The sequence below is a fragment of the Mytilus galloprovincialis genome, chromosome 2 (genome assembly GCF_965363235.1).
Source record: "Mytilus galloprovincialis chromosome 2, xbMytGall1.hap1.1, whole genome shotgun sequence".
In the NCBI taxonomy this organism is placed as follows: Eukaryota; Metazoa; Mollusca; class Bivalvia; order Mytilida; family Mytilidae; genus Mytilus; species Mytilus galloprovincialis.
Window position 1 is genome coordinate 65,609,860 of NC_134839.1, and position 19,850 is coordinate 65,629,709.

Sequence of the window (19,850 nt, forward strand, 5' to 3'; positions counted from 1 at the left end):
TTTCAAAATGTTTTTGTTTTTAAGCTCTACCTAACATTTTTGAAAAAGACATATAACAATAAGTCAAATCAATTCAAATTAAACGAATTACAGATCTCGGCGATTTCTAATGATGAAAAGCTTTTAAATAAGATTCAATCTTTTTATACAAATGCAGTTGAGATCAGTTGTTTTACTGTACCTTTTGAATATTCATTTCGGAGATAGAATTTAAAGACACATATCGGAATATGATTATAAATGCCTAGCATTTTTTTTTCGAATCAATATATAATGGTCAAACCTATTACCATCGTGGTGAAATTAAATCGTGAAGTTAATTATATAACAAAATGACATTTTGGGGATGTACCAGCTTAACGACAACCAGGGAAGAGTTTGTAAAACAATACTTAAATATAATATTAATTTGATAAGTTACCTTATAAAAACCGTATATGACTTATAACATACTATTTAAAATTGATAATAAAACTAAGAATCCAGCTCCCGCAGGCAAATTTCCCTTTTAGTCAAATAGCTCCTTACATGTTTTGATATATAGAATCATGGCTTTCGAATATTACGGTTTCAGCGTTACTGATGACGGTAATTGTGAAAAATTGCTTCGGATAAGCGAAATTTATATATATTTTTTTATTTGTACATGCGCATTGTAATATCATTTTCTAGTCCGATTTGCTCGAAAGCAAAGTCTTGAAACACGTAGAGTGCAATGACCTGAAGAGCAACACAAATATTTTCATGTATTACCAAACAGGATGCTCTAATCGACATCATCAGTCTTAAGTCAACGACTATTCATCTTTTGTGGATGGCATAAATTTGATTTTGAATTTAATTGTATGATTCTAGATTCTTCAAAATTATCTATTTTTTTTTCAAAAAGGAAGAGAACAACAGATCAATCGGTTTAAGTGAAGTCTGGAGCTGGCATGTCAGTTAAATGCTAGTAGTCTGTTGTTATTTATGTATTATTGTCATTTTGTTTATTTTCTTTGGTTACATCTTCTGACATCAGACTCGAATTTCCTTTCAACTGAATTTTAATGTGCGTATTGTTATGCGTTTATTTTTTTTTATTGGCTAGAGGTATAGGGTATAAGGTATCGATGGGCATTTCCATTTTCAACATTATTATTATGAGTACATATAAATTATCTAAATATTTGGCAAAACTTTTAGGAATGTTTCACCTTATTGCTCTTCAACTTCGTACTGTATTTTACCCTTTTTAAAATTTTTGGGATTCGAGCGTTACTGATGAGTCTTTTGTAGACGAAACACCCGTATGGCGGATTTACAAAATTTAAATCCTGGTATCTATGATGAGTTTATGTAAACCCAATGTATCTTCGTACAAAACTTTAGTTTACAATTTAGGAAGAGAAAAATCTTTTGGATGTTTGTACTTATTTCAATATAATTTCAGGTTTAATTTTACTATTGTTTGTCCTGGTTGCTGTAATCTTGTTTCTTTGGAAAACCAGAAGATTACAAGCTGGTATAAGAACAATTAGAAATACCATCAGAGTACCAGAAGCAGCCAGTGGAAATGTAAATATACTTTATTGGAAAGTAAAATTAACTGGTACCAGTAATATTTAAATCAAGTTATAAACACCAGTTAATTGATAGCACTATTTTGTTGGTGATGGGGTGGGGGTCTGTTTTTGATGATTTTTATAATACCTAACAATGAAACTTTGTAATCATGTGAACAAATGCAATAGAAAAAATTTAGTGTAGAATTGACGTGAGAACGATAAAAAAAATGAATACCAGTAAACGAAGAACTTTAAAGAGCATAAGAAAAATATAAAAGAAAGTGGAATTGTCAAAAAGTTCGTTTTATGATCAATTTTATCGGTTCATTGATCTCTGTTTCACTGCTTTAAGTGTCTACCTTTAAAATTTGTTAAGACTTTAAATACTAGATAAAAGCAAACAAAATAATTTATACATAGATCTCTTGATTTGATTCTTCCACCGAACATCAGATAGATTTAAGAAGATGCCTATTTACTTAGTATAAAATGTACCCGGTATGTATTGCATTATGTTTCTTAAAACACTTGTCAAATTTTAAAATACGTGTTCAAACAGGTGGGTCCGCACTCCCAGTCGTTATAGATTAAGGTGTAATATGGGTTTTTAAGCAATAGATAAAAGCAAACAAAAGAACCAATATATATATTACTAGATTTCAATCTGCCTTCGGGCGTCAGATGACTATTTATCTAGTGTGCCCGGTATCAATTTAGTATAATTATATTACATGTATGCTTCATTATTATACGCTAATTTGATAGGCTACCAGCACATCGCGTCATTCTGAAATTAACTTTCATTTCAAAATGAAATGTAACATTCATGATAACACGAGCTTCCACAAGTGCACAGGTTGAAGAAGTAAACGAAAAACTTGATATGAATCGTCGGTTTATGTTCCTAGCATAAAATCAATATATGAATACTTATTTTAGTAATTTAGTAGGGTTGTAAAAGCTTCGTACAAAATGTACTTCTGTCAACGTTTTAACACCCCAATAAATTTTACAAAAAGTAGCCTTAACCTCTTGAATATTTCTGAACAAATAAGTCAAATTTCAAAATGCATGTTCAAACGTGTGGCTCCATACTCCTATGTGTTAGGAATTGAGGCTTGATATGTGTACTTCTTTAAGAAATGAAAAATAAATCAATTCGGTTTCAAGGATCCAATAATTGAGCAACTCAACGTTTAAAAAAGAAACTTTTTTAAGGAAAGGTTGTTGAGACGTTTTTTAAAAATATCCGTTGCAGGAATATTGGAGGTTTCAGATTGATAAAATACACACGACTTTTCATGATTCGTAATTGGCATTGAACTAGCTTCCAATAACTGCAAGTTCTCTCATATCTACTTTTGGTGTTATTGGTAGGGCTAATATTTTATTTGTATCGATATGATAAGCCTTTTACACATGATATTTATCGTCTGTGTTTTTGTTGTACTCGTACACCACTGTCATGTTAAGCCAGCAAATCATATCACATCTTCTGATATCTATTATCTCCGCCACATTATACATGCGCCTGTCCCATGTCAGCAGCCTGTTATTCAGCGGTTGGCGGTAGTTGCTGTTTACCAAATGTTTTTGCTTGAGTTATTTGAACAAAGACTACACCGTTCGTTTTCTGGTTTGAAAAGTGATTTACATTTGAAATTTTGGATTCCTTTATAGCTGACTATGCGGTATGGGTTTTGTCTCTTGTTGAAGTCAATACGATAACCTATAGTGGTTGACTTCTTTTAGTTTTAATTGTTTCTGGTATATGGTTGTCTCAATCATAACACATCTTATTATTTTTAAATTATGAATTGTTTGTGAATGTGGCTATTTAGTAACACCATTTTACTATTTCTTTTTAAACTTTTTGAATTGTCGTTGAAATTCCTCCAAGTAAATAAATCTACATATAAAAGAAGTGTTCAGTTTGTAAACGTTTCATAAACTATATATTGCATGAACCGTGATTTACCAAAATTTGATGTGCATATTTTCTATTTTTAATGATATATAATTTAATAAAAAAATACTTAGCAAAGTCTGAAATAATGAACAGAACCGAAACCAACTTTTAAGTATTTCCTAAAGACAACTCCTTGCTGTCGATTTTATCTTGGTTTTTTATTAGTATAGTGACTGGTTGTACTTATCAATTATAGCGTTCTTTTAACGTATATTCGACCAGTTTTTATATACATTTATTTAATAAATCTGTAAGGGTATATTATTTGTTTTCAGTTAATTATTATAAAAAAAAATTAAAAAATAAGAAAATAAAATATATTTCACGTTATCCATTGCAGTGAATTTATATAAAAGAAAATGTATAAATACAATAAGATAAGATCTTTTTTTAGCGTTTTCGAATTTTATATCAATAACATTTACATTTTTCTCATTCCATAGACAGTTGAATACGCTTTTAATTACACTCATAGATATCAGATAATAGAATTGATTAAATGACACAGCCAAAAGATGCTTAATCTTGTTTGTAATGCCCATTCAGCTTGCTATTGGACATAGTTTAAATGAAATAATGCATTTTTATAAAAAGCGTCTGGCGTAAATACAAAATGTAATCCTGGTATCTATGATGAGTTTTTAATCAATTGTAGTTAAGATCTCTGAACTTTCTAAAAATTAAAATATAAAAAATCATCATTGAAAATCAGACGAACCAGGAAATACATTATGAAGGATAATATTTTCAAGAATTATATATTATGAAGAGTGTAATTAGAACATTATACATGTAAACCAAACTTTAATTTCTGTTTAAAATTTTATATTAGAACCGAGCCCAGATGTCGAATAACGATGATGATATATATTTTTACGGTGCAATGGAAACACAAGGACGAGATACATGGGCGATCTCAAGACAAGATTTATCTTTAGAAACAGAACTTGCACGTGGACGATTCGCCATAATTTATTTGGCTCAATACTTTAACCACCAGGATGTCAGAAAAGTTGTTGCAAAAACTTTAAAAGGTACCGTTGAAGAAGATAACTTATTTTGTAAATTATATAAAATCTTCCACTTTGGCAAATACATAACCATTCAAGAAGTTAGAAATTACAACATTCAAATGGCACCATAGACGATTTATTTAGAAGAAATTAGGAGGCAATGTCTATACAGTCTTTATCAAAACATTTATGACAAATATCAACATACGTATGTAATATCTAAATAAATTAAACAATAACTATAAAAGATCCACCATCGATAATCAGCTTTCAAATAATAAAAACGAATAATGTTAATCGTTAAGCGTTAGTTTATTTAAATTAAACATTTTTTTTTTTTTTTTTTTTTTTTGTTTTAAGTTCCCCATTCTGTATATTTCCCAATAGTATATTTCGGCCAAAATGATGGTTTCGTTTGAATGTGTTACTAAGATAACAGTGGAAGTTAACAAAATATTGTTTTGCTTGATGAAAAAATGGTATGAATGCCAATAAGACAACTCTCAATCCAAGTCGCAATTTGTAAAAGAAAACCATCATATGTAAAAGTACGGCCTTTAACATAGAGCCTTGGCTCACGTAAAAAAATAAGCTTTAAATGGCGCCAAAAATGATTTATATATATTAAAAAATATATGTGAATATTTGCACCACAATAGATAATTCTGTCATGTTTGATGATTGAATTGAGTGATATTGTTTTGTTTTGAAACATTGGACTTAGTTGCACATTTATTTCTCTTCTTGAAGATGATCAGAATGAAGATAATGTCATTAAAATGAAAGGGAAGATCAACTTTTATGGGACAAAAATTGGACATCACAAAAATATCTTGGATTTTATTGGATCTGTTAACGATGATATTCGTGAGTATAGACGTGATAATGGAATGATATAAACAGGTATGCTATCGATTGAGGTACATACGTCATTCGATTCCGAATAACTTTTCTGAAGGTGCACTCCATGCATTCTTAATATGCACATAACATTAAGGAACATCAAAATCAAACATTATGTTTATGTTTGATTAATTAATGTGATTTGATTAACTCTTCTTTCTTTTAATGTTATTGACGAGGAAATACTGATTGGCTTACGCATACATAAGTTTGTAGAAAAAGAACTATCGCTTGTGATAGTGTTATATGTATTGTACTACGAAGCCGATCAGCGCACCACAAATAATTTGAGAGAAGCACATACACATGAGAAACTTGACACAATTTCTGTTTTGTAGGTGGTCCTATCATGATTTTAGAATATTGTCCTAAAGGAGTTCTGAAGGAGTTTCTAGAGTCCGTCAGATCAAACGTCACTGTGGATTTAGAGGAAAGATTGTTTCGAATGACACTTGCTATTTGTGAAGGAATGGATTATTTATCCTCTCAGCAGGTGAGAATATCTCGCAGATCTTAAAGAAAACAGATTTTTTTTTCAATTTACTGCTGAACCATAATAGTTATCAAAAGTACCAGGATTATAATTCAGTACGCCAGACGCGCGTTTCGTCTACATAAGACTCATCAGTGACGCTCAAATCGAAATATTGATAAAGCCAAACATGTACAAAGTTGAAGAGCATTGAGGATCCAAAATTCCAAAAAGTTGTGCCAAATACGGCTAAGGTAATCTATGCCTGGAATAAGAAAATCCTTAGTTTTTCGAAAAATTCAAAGTTTTGTAAACCTACTCCTTTATAAAAATGACCACATTATTGATATTCATGTCAACACCGAAATGTTGACTACTGGGCTGGTGATACCCTCGGGGACGAAACGTCCACGTGGCATCGACCCAGTGGTTTAAATAGTTATCAAAAGTACCAGGATTATAATTTAGTACGCCAGACGCGCGTTTCGTCTACATAAGACTCATCAGTGACGCTCAAATCGAAATATATAAAATAGTTATTCCATTCAATTGGGTTAATTAAACTACGGAGTATAAGTCAATATAATACTTAGATGGTATAACCATGATAACAGATATGAAAATTATTTAAACAGGACAAGTTTTAAAGTATTAATCGCTCTTCACTTGCAGTCATATATAAAGTATTGTCTGCTTGTCTTTGTAAACAATTACTCAGGGATGAGTACAACATAACTACAATTCAAAAGAGCTAGATTTTGCATATGTATACAATTAATTTTACTAAAAAGTCATGTTTTTTTTATTATTTATATATCTGTCACGTATGGTATCTTGTTCCGTTAATTTAGATAATGGAAATAAAAAGTAAAACCACAAAAATACCAAACTCCGAGGAAAAATCAAAACGGAAAGTCACAAATCAAATGGCAAAATCAAAAGTTCAAACACATCAAACGATTTGATAACAGCTGTCATATTCCTGACTTGGCATGGTATTTGTTTATGCAGACAATGGTGGATTAAACCCGGTTTTAAAGCTAGCTAAACCTTATTGAGTCAATGAGTCTAGTTTGTTTGTAGTTATGCCTTTTGATTGATGTTATGTTTCGTTCAGCATTTCGAATGCAAGGTGAAGGATTTAAATTGTGCTATGAACAAAAGAGGATCTCGTATGAATGCCAATAACCCTCTTCATCCGAGATCAAACTACTACTACTACTAGATGTTTCCAATTACCTTATCTGCGTTTCGTATTGCTTGTCACTTTAAAAAAATTGTTAAACTATTCATAATAATTTCTTTACAATTTTTATATGAATAAAATATAATGATATATAACGTCAAATACGCAATATTATCGCTATTTTGTGCATTTTTCCTTTGATCTTTTTTTGTGATAGTTTTTTTATATCATGGTACTCGCTTGAGATGGAAAATTATCGCTAGAAACTAAGGAGGCACGTGGCGTTGCTAATGAAATTGACATGAATTTGACAACGTCGTCATAGTTAAAATAGCGATAAACAGATTATCATTGGTCATCTCAAGTTGATTACTTTTCTCGCTTTCGCCGTCCCGGCTCAAGCGAGAAAATCAATCTCGTTGAGATAATCAACGATAATCTATAATCATTGATTTTGCTTTTGACGAAATCTTTCTTTGAAATGGGTTCTCGAAAGGTAGCACATGATGGTCATCAAAATGTAAACTATATTTTTCCTTGTGTAAAGTTAAGGGCATATTTCGATTGTTTTTGTCACATAAAATTTAGAAATGTGTTTTAAACCATCTGAGCTTTACTCATTGTTGAAGGCCAGTCTTGAATCCTTGTCATTTTGACTATTTTTGATAATTGTGTAAATGATAATCATACATTGTACTGCATATATTTGTTACACAATTTTTTCGAATATTAAGGCACAAGTTTGATACTCTTAAAATAAATTGACGATTTGACATATCATTAATGAATAAAAGTTTTATTCAGCGCCCCATATTGCTATGTTGAGCAATTATAAGGCAAATTTTACACGTTTTGTAAAATTTTGCATTGAAATAAATCATTCAGCGGAATAAATTAATCTATATCGTAAAAAAAAATATATATATGTAGTTGCTACCAACACTATAGCTCAAAACTACAATATGGAACTCGGAAATACGCCTGAATGTTATGTTACGAACGTGTATCATTCTATAATTCTTTTAACTTTGGTAAAGATTCTAGGAATTTCAGAAAATGGCCTTAGTGTGGAATAAATAGAATTATGTCGTACCTCTTTTTTAACAATTTTACAATCGTTTTACGTGGTTCTTTTTTATTACTTATAAAAAAACGAATTGATTATTGTTGTAGGTGGTACATAGGCGGTTAGCAGCACGAAATGTGTTACTCAACGATCAGTATATTCCAAAAATCACAGGATTCGGCCCGGATCCGGAAGCAATTAAAACCGAAACCGGAGACACCAGAAAATCTGTAAATATAATTTTAATGCTTGGAGATTAAATCTATTTTAGTATCAGATCTTTTCAGATGTCGTAGTTGCAAATATGATTATCTAACATTTTAACCTTTCACACAAAGCATACAAAAATCTGTTCTATATTGGGGGTCTTTTTTTGGGGAGGGGATTGAGGAAGGGGGATATTTAGTAAACCAGAGAGATATATGCACATTATATGTACCTGTACCTGAGTAAATATTCATGCTAATTTTGAATGAATTATAAGAGACTGTCGTTAAAATGTATTTGTACCTCAATGAGACAACACAAAAGAAAGAAACACTAAATACCAACTAGATGTCAGTTAACATACAGGTTTCACGGGGTTTCGGATGACTATATAACAACTTGTTTTTCAAATGAATGAATTTGAGACTCACTGAAGACAAAAAGACAAACAATAAAGATGAACATAAAAAAGTTGTCAGAGAAACGAAAAAGTTTCTATTGCTATTACATATGTCATTGGTGATGGTTTATTTCCTACTATACTATATACTTTACAAACATTTTTTGTAGGAGAGAATTCCAATCAAATGGATGGCTCCAGAATGTATGAAAACAACTAAATATGCAAATGAGTTGAGTGACGTGTGGTCATATGGAATCGTTATGTGGGAAATATTTTCGCTTGGTAAAACCCTATAGATTCATCTTTTAAAGATTCAGAATTTAGTTTAGAAATAATAAAAAAATACCAACATGATTACACTGAAAGACAAAAATAATGTTGCAGGCTGTCCTCGGTAAAATGTATGCTGTAAAAAAAAACAGTCTTGCAAACAAACACAAAAAATATTTATAGAAAACGCATATATATGAGATATTTTAAGTAGATACTTCGAACTTACAATTCAATTTAAAAGACGTATTTTTCGGTATTCAAGAGCTTGCAGCTCCTACTCAGACTTTGTAAATCGTCACCAGTGTCTGAGCAAAAAGTTGATAAACCAGGGATATGTCAAAGAACGTCTCGTCATTTTTCTATAAATATTCATCGGATGGTACCAAGAACTTGTTGATAAATATTCTGTTTCAACTTCTCAAATAATACACAATGGTCTTGAAGTATGAGAGATTATTGGTACTGACGTTGTTTATAATCTAAATAATATTGTGTTATAAAGTGTTCTTTAATCTGTCTTTGTGGTTATTACTTTTACTGTTTAGTCTGTCTTTATTGATATATATTTGATATGGCTCGGTACTTGTACATCCCGTCATTGTGTTATTGTTCTATGATAATTCTCGTATTCTTGACTTTTATTTTCACTAATGTGGTTTGTCTGTATACCTTATGATGTTTCTTTGATACATATGACGTGGCCCTGTACTTTTACATCCCGTTATTGTGATCTTATACAACATTTTTTTATTCTTGTCTTTCATGATTGCTTATGTACTTTGTCAAAATGCCTTTTTATGTTTCTATGGTACATACATGACGTGACTCTGTACTTATACATCCCGTCATTGTGTTATTATACTAAAGTAAATCTGTGTACTTTAGTATTCTTGTCTTTAATGTTTGTTAATTGATTAGTCTTTATGTCATTTTGTGTTTCTTTGTTACATATTTGTTTGTTTTTATTGTGGTTAAGATTATGATATAATGTTGGCTGCTATGCCCCTACTTGTGACATTTTTGCTTATTGTGTCTGTTTGTTTTTTTCACACAATATAATGAAATTTGATGCGACTGTCATACAAGAGATGTTTAACTAACTTTAAAACCTTTTTTTACATAAGAACAGGATTGTACCAAGCCAGGAATATGACAGTTCTTATCTATTCGTGCGCTGTGTTTGAGCGTTTGATTTTGCCATTTAATTATAGACTTTCCTTTTTGAATTTTCCTCGGAGTATTTTTATGATTTTACTTTTTTCTAGCCTGTAGTTTGGATTGACTTAAAACCTTTTTCATATGTGTGCAGATCTGAAATTAGAACGAAGAAAGATGTAAACATGTCTCCGGAACATTTGAAAATATTTCTATATATACCTCAGATTTGTTCATACAAAAGTACCTGCTGTTAACACCCACTACATGATAATAATTTCATACGAAAAACCCATGAAATTTCAAAATTATTAAAAGTTCGTCAAAAATACTTTTGCAATTTAAAAAAATAAATAAGATTTCATTACGTAAGTCTTGATTTTACCATGAAGATGAATTGAACAACTCCTCACCTGAAATTAAAAAGTTATAAGATCATAATAAATTGTCATCATATCCAACATTGTATTGTGGTTTTTTTTTTAAACTAAACTCATTTCTATTCTTTTTCATATTTTGTATGTACAGTGTAAAAACGATGTTTTACTTTCTATAGGTGAAACACCATATCCAGGTATAAAAAACACAGACGTATTAAGTGTGGTTAAGCGTGGCACTAAAATGAAGAAACCAGAGCTATGTGATGACGTGTATGTATTATAATACATTTTATTTTCAATTTGTAAAAAAGTTATACATACTTTTACTCTAATTTGGCAAATTATATAAAGAGTTCACATCATAAAATATGATAACTAAGTGTGAATGTGATGTGACCACAACTGGATGTTAGAATACCTTGACCAAAATATTCAATCTAAAACAAGACCGAAACATTTATTGCTCATTAATGCATTAAGAGACAAACATAAGGAGGTTCTAGCGGTAGGATAAATGTACCGACGCGAAGATAAGAAAAAAATAGTTCTCCTTTACTCCGAATGCTGGCATAAACAAACTGAGTAACACCAATTTCCCCTGTATTTGTTTCACTTTTGTAGACAAAACGCGCGTCTGGTGCATATACAAAATTTCAGTCCTTGTATCTATGACGAGTTTATTCACAGGGACAAAATTTATAAGTTGTCAAATCATAATGGACATTTAATTTTTAGAAGTCTACATCATGATACCATACCCCAAAAAAACATCTTTTTCAGCACTATATGTTGTTGTTAAAAGCATTTTGATGGAAAATTACACACGTGCTTGTAAAATTTTGTATCGTAGAACATCTATTACCAAAATAAAAAGTAAAATCACGAAACTCCGAGGAAAATTTAAAAAGGAAAGTCGCTCATCAAATGGCAAAATCAAAAGCTCAAAACACATCAAACGAATGGATTACAACTGTCATTTTCCTGACTTTTTACAGGCATTTACTTATATATAGAAAGTGGTGGATTGAACCTTGTGGATTGAATTTGTAGCACAAAGAAAATACAGGCTTTACGGTTTTTGGCTAACGATGTCCTTAGAAATATTAGGGTTAAATACTCAAAAGGAGGCGGTGTTATAAGAACCATTATTTGGGCCCTGAAATGTCAAAATTAGATAATTTATTAAAGTCTTGTAAAAGTATGTTTATCTAATTGTGAATGAGAAGTTTAATATATAACCTACAGATCATTGGATGTAGAATGAACACATGTGATATCACATTATAAATTCATTTACAATATATATATACATATAGTAGGCAATATCTTAGCTGAACAGATATTTTACACCGATTGACAACCTAGTTAAATACATATTTTGCAAAATATTTCATAAGGTAAAGCTGTCATACGCAAAATACAAGAGTTTTTAGGGGCTCTAGTGACAAACGTAAGAAAAAATTGTACGACTTATGAACATATTATTATATAATTTTAAAATACTTAGGATTTTTTAATGAAAGGGCTTACAAATTGCTTCATCATACCTTCTCGTTCATAAAATAGATGATTAGAGCTATCTTCGTATGTATAAAACCTGATGAAATGAACTAAGCAATTACAGGGTTACAACCTTAATTAAAAGTACACATTATACATGTATTGTGCACACTGGTAAGAACTAGTTTCACGTGAAATCACCGATCGTGCAAGCTTAGGGCTGTATAGCTAGTCAAGGTCGTTAAAAACTTCCATTTGAAGAGAAATCGGCCTTACGCCTTTGGATATCTTAGAGAAAAGCTTGATTTGATACTGATCTATTTAGTCTTCGTTATTGAATACCTTTGGTATCAGAAGTACGGAGTAGATGACAACTTGACTATTAACCTTCATTATAAAATATTTTTCTATAGATTTTACAAAATCATGCTGAAGTGTTGGCACTATGATCCACGTAAACGTTCAGGATTTGAACAAATCAAGGAGGAATTGAGCAAGCTTTTCACAGAAGAAACTGGTGACGACGATTATTACATGTACTACAAATCAAACGAGAAGTGATCATTTTCGGCGTATAGATAATTGTATATCAAGTGCTTGATATCAAACAACAGATTCCATGATTAGCCAATTAAACCAGCAACGTTGTTTTTTTATATTTTCAAATTCAGCTTTTGTTTCAGCTTTGTAAAGAATTTGCACTTTTACTTTTATGATGTATTTGGAAACTAATTCTGTCATTTTATAAAACGTTCATATTATTTTAAAAAAACCTTCATAATTTTAATCTCGTACATGTAAATTCTGGAAATTGTTGTTCGGTTTTACCCGGCAATGGACGACAATTTCAGCGATAAAAAAAAAGACGATTGAGCGCCTAAGTATTAGACATTTGAGGGTCTAAACGAAATTGTAGGCCATTTGAGAAAAATAAAAATAAAAGTAAGACATTTGAGCAAGACAATTTTTGATCCGTTCGCCAAATACAATCTGTTATTCCTGCTCACCACGGGGAGATGCAAGTAGGAATTCAAGCAGAATTTAACTAATAAAATGAAGAGTTTATATCGCTCGAAGTTTAAAACATCTTTATTTGTTTTTTAAAAAAGCCCAAAGCACTGGCATAAAGATGATAAAGCCGGTGCTTAATGATGTTAACACTCAAATGACCCTATGTGCATTTGTTTTCCCGATCAAATATCCTACGCCCTGTTTTTAACTCTGTAGTAAAGTCTTTGAATATCGGTTTTTAGTAGTACTAAAATTAATTTTGTTTTGTTATTTATCTTAAATATGACAAAAATTTTTCACATAACAATGATTAAATTAAATTTATGTTCTTTACTCATTGAAATAATGCAAGGAACAATCTCAGAACAAATAAATTAATTCTAGAGTTATTTATCGGTGTACACATGGTTCTTCCAACTCATACCAACATTTTGAAATTTTAAAAATATAGAATAATTATAACATGAAAAAATAAGGCATAGGTTAAATAATATAGAAACAGATTTTGAAATTGAAATACAGAAAATGTTATTTTAAAAAACATAAAATAATTCGATGGCTTATCAAATTATAACCAGTTCAAATTAAATGTAATAATCTTTTCTACACGAAAAAAAGTAATTGTAAGTAAATCTTGATTCTAACTTTTGAATAAGAACACCGTGTATCATCGTACAGCGGATATAGGTACTAACCAAGCGTTCGTGAGCAATTTTGATCTTACACGGTAACGAAAAATCTTTGTTTTGTTCACACAATATCAATGTGTACTTCAATCTAAACATAATTGCTGTTTTAAGAAATGATTTGGGAAATGTACATTGAATATTGATAAAGTAAAACAAAGATCTTCGTTACCTTGTAAGGTCAAAATCGACCATGCCCGCTTGGTTAGTACCTATATCCGGTGTACTGATGATACACGGTGAAGAATGAACATGACAATTCATTATGTTATATTCAAACAATGCAAAATGAAATTTTAATTTTAGCAATAAAATTTACTTTTGTGTAAAAATTAGTGTTAAATTTTGGTGAAAAATAAATTTTTAACACACTATTTATTAATTTGAGAAACATCCTGTCTTTGTGTCAAAAATCATCTTTCAGACACGTTTTCAATCGAAACATATTCTGAATTGTTTCCTAAGCTTGTAACAAAATTTCTAAAAGCAAACAAAACAACCTCTTAAGCGTATTGATTCGGTTGTATCGGTATAAGTTATTTTTTCTGTGCCTCGCACAAATGCACAAGGGACCCTTCCTGAGTTCTTCATGTTGGTTATTTTGTTTTGCATGTTTGGTACAAAAAGATAATTGGTCAACTGTGTCTTTGATAAGTACTGTTTCAAATGAAATCAATAAACAAAAAGGATGTTTTGCTTCGTTTGTTTTTTTAAAGATATTTTGTATGTTTATATGTTTTTGTGTATTTATTTATGTTTTGCTTTTTTAAGGTTTTATTACGTGTATATTAAGAATAACAACACTAAGCATATTTTAAGTTTCTTTATTTTTATTTTTATCTATTATTTTAAGGTCATCTGAACCGAATGAACAAATGAGTTTTTTCTCATTACTATTGCATTTTTTGTCTGCTGTCGTCCGATATATAGTTTTACAATCATCTTCTACACGGCACCAAGGTTGGACAGACTTATCCTTGATATATATAATTCTCAAATTGTGTCCGATGATCCTGCTTGCCAATAAACATGGCCAACATAGCTAATATATTATAGGTTTTTTTTATCTTGCAAATGCTGAAAATAATGAAAAACTTACCAGGAATTATCAAAATGTTAAGAGTCAATGTCAGAGAGCACCAGGCAGGACTGTTCAACTAAAAAAAATTGCAAATTTTCAATGAAATGTATGGGGGGAAAGCCAGTTTCTACCAGTTTTCAATTATCCATCACCGCAAGAAAACAACACTTATGACTAAACTACATATATGGAAATATAGTACTATGTTGGTGTAAAAGTAATAAAATTAAAATTTTGGTATTTTTATTTTTATTTTTCTAGAGCAAAAATAGAGAAAATTGTAAAAAAAAAATAGCAAAATTATGCTTTGCAAGCCAAAATGGTAAATGCATGGAGATAAATAGAAAAATCCAAAAAGCAAAAATAATCAGCTAGACAGGATAAGTATACATGGCCCATATCGTCAGTCAACTCCTTATAAGAGTTATTGCCCTTAATTTTGATTTTTAACTTGTTTTTCATATTTGTTTGAAAATTATAGACAAATATTAACTTTAAATAGCAAATATAATCTACAGGACAACATTTTTAAATACGTTAAAATAATTTTAAATTCACTCTTTATGAAGTTAACATGGTTAATGCACTTTCGTGCTGAATATTATCAAAACAAAAAGTGGTCATTGTTGAAGATGCATGTGAGCGCCACAAGCTCTAGTTCATTTTTTTAATTACTACAACACAATTTTGCAAGTATTAAGTTGTCAATTCATTTGTTTATTTTTTTTATGTATATGGAAATTTTCGCAGTTTTTGGCAGTGTTTTATCGCTAATAGATTGTTACTTGCTATAATAATATATATATATATAAATGTTACTTTGTTTGCATATGCTACTATGGTTGTTAATTTCTATGTCATTTGGTCTATTGTGCATGGAAAGTTGTCTCATTGGAAATCCTACCACATCTTCATGTCTATATTCTGTAGTCAGGTAGAGCCGCTAAATGGACACTCTATTTTCTAATACTATTTTATATATTGACAACGTTCAATCGTAGGTGTTTAATCAGGAAAAAATACTAAATACAAATCGTACTAATTTGCTTTTTAATTTATTAAATCATCAGTAATTCTTTCAAATACTTTGTATTTTTCATTTATATTTTTTGCTTAAGCAGAATAATTTATAATTTTTCGGGGTTAATTTTGTTTAGAAATGGTATTTTGATTTCCCCAATTGCAAAACTAACAAAATTTAGAAAAAGTACTTTGATTTTCCAAAACATGAGAAAAGTTTGATTTTAGATAGTTGTGTTTTAATTTTTGAAAGGAATCCTTCCCGTAACTTCATGTTTCATTATATTAACATCATATGATAATATCCTTTGAGTTTTAAATATAAAGCCTAGATCCCCTACAGTGAAATCACTCGGCGCCAGCACACGAACGTGTCCTGGGTTTATTTCCAGTTTAGGCAGTACAGCTTTACTGTAAGGCCTATGACATTAGTAGATTTTGTTTAGCCAATTTAGTTTGGAGTTTTACCGATTTCATTGACAAATAATTCACTTCAAGTGTTTTTCTTTCTTCACCAAAGTAAGTGACGATATCTCGATTATAATAAAGGATAATTGAATAGATCATTTCATAAGCTTATAGAACTTCGTATATGTTAGACAAAACTTTTATCAACATTTTAAACCCTATAGGCGAAGATGATATATAGCAAAAGCATCAAAATACAACATTTTCTTTATATAAAAATATGACTTTAATACACCTCTGCAATTTCTATAGTATTATTATGCAATGTTATGTATGTATGTATGTATGTTCAATTTATGCTATTTTGAAATAAACTTTCCGCTTTTCTTATTGTTTTTATTTGATCAAAAACCTTTGCCTCAGTCTTGTCAATATTCGATTTTACTGTTACAAATTCAAGTTCCATTGCTCACAATATTCGTTTAAATTGTTGAAACAATTTTGCAATCCATTTTAGGATGCTGATATTAATTATATTAATTAAACCACGTATCAAACAATGTGTTAAACTATAGTAGGCCTATCTCCGTTACTATTAATTGATTTTCATAAACGAAATTTCAAATGAATTTGACATACAGTGGTCCAAGAGGTATGAGTGTAATCGACTACCAGTCCTGTTAGCTTATCCAATTGCAAAAAACGTTGGAAACGTTTTTAAATTCATTTCAAGTAATTTCACAACATACAATGATTTTAATTTGCATCGAAAATAAACACATTTATTCTAAAACCAGTTATTGGCATAATACGGGTTATGTTCTTCTCATATATGTTATGATGGTATGATACTAAACCCCTATAACGAGAGGGACTTTCATATGATGAAGACATAATTTTCGATCAGTTTAATTGAGGTCTGGAGCTGGCATCTTAGTAACTGCTAGTAGTCTTCTATTAGTTTATGTATCATTGTCGTTTTGCTTAATTTATTTTGTAATCTTTTCTGAAATCGGACTTGGACTTCTTTTAAACTGAGTTTTACTGTGCGTATTGCTATGTTTTCTTTATTCTACATTGGCTAGAGGTAATGGGGAGGGTTGAGATCTCACAAAACATGTTTAATCCCGTCGCATTTTTGCGCCTTTCCCTACTCAGGAGCCTCTAGCCTTCGTTAGTCTGGTATGGGTTTTTTTTAATTAAAGTTCATTTCTATGTTTAGAGTTTAGTGTGAAGTTCATTTTCACTGAACTAGTACACAATTTCATTTAGGGGCCAGCTTAGGACCACCTCCGGGTGTGGGATTTTCTCGTTGCGTTGAAGACCCCGGATTGGTTGCCTATGGCTATTGTCTGCTTTTTGGAAGGGGTTGTTCAGCAAAGAGAACTTCTCTTTGACACATTCCCCATTTACATTCTCAATTTTCTCATCCACCCCTACATGATGTTCAACTTCATGTAAAACTGACTTTTAATGAGTCTTTTCTATGCAATCCAATAATTAATATCAACATATGAGATTTTAAGGGCACTGAATTCATGAACTTACATGTGACAAAAACCATGTTCCAGCTGGCTGTTGACTGAATGAATTTGTCATTCGGAATACAAGGATTTTATCATGCCATATTAGTATGTAATATTTCCCACCAGCATGGTCAGATGCTACCCGCAGTATTAATTTATAAATCTGATGAAGCTAGAGATGCAGAAACTATCGTTTTTTTAAGACTTATCGGCAATCTGTGTATTATATAACATTATTATACAGTACGTACTATACTTAATTTTTATCACATGATACAAAATAATACATGTATTGTAAAATTGGGAAACTTTTGTATCCTTTACTTTTCGAAAGAGCTCTTATGAAAAATGGACAAACATAAAAGAAATTAAAATTATCTTCTATCACCGGGTTCTCCACAGGCACACAGATGGTTGTGTGTTCTCGTACTCGTCTAATAATTATAATTATGACTGATATTTATTTTGTAAAAATTGATTTTGTTTTTACATTGTGACAATAGGCGGATCCAGGGGGCCTGGGGGCCCTTGCCCCCCCCCCCCTCTTTCGTGGGAAAAATTTGTTTCATTATAGAGGGAATCATTGAAACATGACTGGAGCACCACCCCCCCCCCCTCCTTAAGGACAGTCTTCTTATGTTGTGATGTTACACTAAGTCTTACTATTGTTGCGGAACCCCTGGATTGTTTATAATAGTTATCCCGTACCATTGTAAACTCGTGCCACAAAAAAAAGCCTCGTATCAATGCAAACTCGTACCACTTCTAACTCGTACCAACTTATTTAAATACATTTAAATGGTGTTTAATGATGAATATATACATGATATACGTTACTTTCATTCAATAACTCTTATAATAAGTCTGTAAAATGTATATAATTTGAAAGTACAATGACCAATTTGTAGCTAATGTTCCTTGTCTATATATATTGGATAGAAGATCATAGAAAATACCGTGGCAGATGTAGAAGTTATTAAAGTATTATCAGTTTCACCCCAAGAAAATATTAATTTTTCATGAATAAATCTTTAGTTAGCAGTTAATCCAAATGATTTTCAAACTTAAATTCTTACTGTCTATAAATAACAATGAAATGTAACTGTTTCCTATTAAGGGGTTTCCGAATTTTCCCGCAAAAAAACACATGGCTTTCAACAATTGTAAACATAGCATTCAATTAGTGATCATGAATCACAGCTTTAATTAATTTAATTTGGATATATATATATTCAACGTAAGGTACAGTTAAAGCAATGTTTTAACTCATCTGGATTAAGTTCTAGTTTGAAAGATCAGTGTTTAAAAATTAAAGCTAAAATAAACCAGAGACGTATATATGTCTCTGAATAAACTCATCATAGATACCAGAGGGTTTGGCTGGGGTTAAATGATTAAAGAATAATGTCCTTAAAAAATGAAGATTAGAGAATAACGGGCAAAAAAATGAAGATTAGAGAAAAAAAGGGGTTAATTTTTCGAAGATTAGAAAAAAGGGGTTAATTTTTTAAAGATTAGAGAAAAAGGGGTGAAAATTAAATGTTTACAGTATAACAGCCCCCCCCCCCCCCCCCCAATCCAGACCCTTATACCATGACTAAATTTTGTATACACGTCAGACGCGCCGCGTTTCGTCTACAAAAGACTAAAAACATTTTCTATTTTTGTCTAAGTTTTCATTAAAATCCAGTATAAAATTCAAGTAATTCAACTTTATTTTTATTAAGTTCACAAACAAAAACCCATAAAACATCGTATTTTTTTTTCATATATTTTTAATGGTACGAGTTTACAGTGGTACGAGTTCTGATGGTACGACTTCCCAGTGGTACAAGTCGAGTTAACGTGGTACGAGTTAATTTGCTTCCTGTAAGAATTAGTTTTACAAATGTTTTACGAATTTATCTCTTCTTTTTTTTTTTATAAATATTTTTTTAACATTAATTTAATTCGTTATTATATTGACCAGGTAAATTAGCTAATTTTTAAATAACGCATATATTTTTAATGCGGTGACCCTGCATATAGGGTTGATATCCTACAG

At 30.7% G+C, this 19,850-nt stretch overlaps 1 protein-coding gene across 1 annotated transcript in view; it reads left to right on the forward strand.

The window, feature by feature from the left end:
* The window catches only part of LOC143064140 (uncharacterized), an 82,393-nt gene extending 67,734 nt beyond the window's left edge, over window positions 1-14,659 (forward strand). The window contains exons 11-18 of the mRNA XM_076236761.1: window positions 1,433-1,557; window positions 4,349-4,550; window positions 5,280-5,396; window positions 5,771-5,925; window positions 8,264-8,386; window positions 8,934-9,048; window positions 10,751-10,844; window positions 12,488-14,659. Coding sequence (XP_076092876.1) covers window positions 1,433-1,557; window positions 4,349-4,550; window positions 5,280-5,396; window positions 5,771-5,925; window positions 8,264-8,386; window positions 8,934-9,048; window positions 10,751-10,844; window positions 12,488-12,635 — 1,079 coding nt within the window. The 3' untranslated portion in view covers window positions 12,636-14,659. The remainder of the gene's footprint in view (window positions 1-1,432; window positions 1,558-4,348; window positions 4,551-5,279; window positions 5,397-5,770; window positions 5,926-8,263; window positions 8,387-8,933; window positions 9,049-10,750; window positions 10,845-12,487) is intronic.
* Window positions 14,660-19,850: the final 5,191 nt, after the last annotated feature.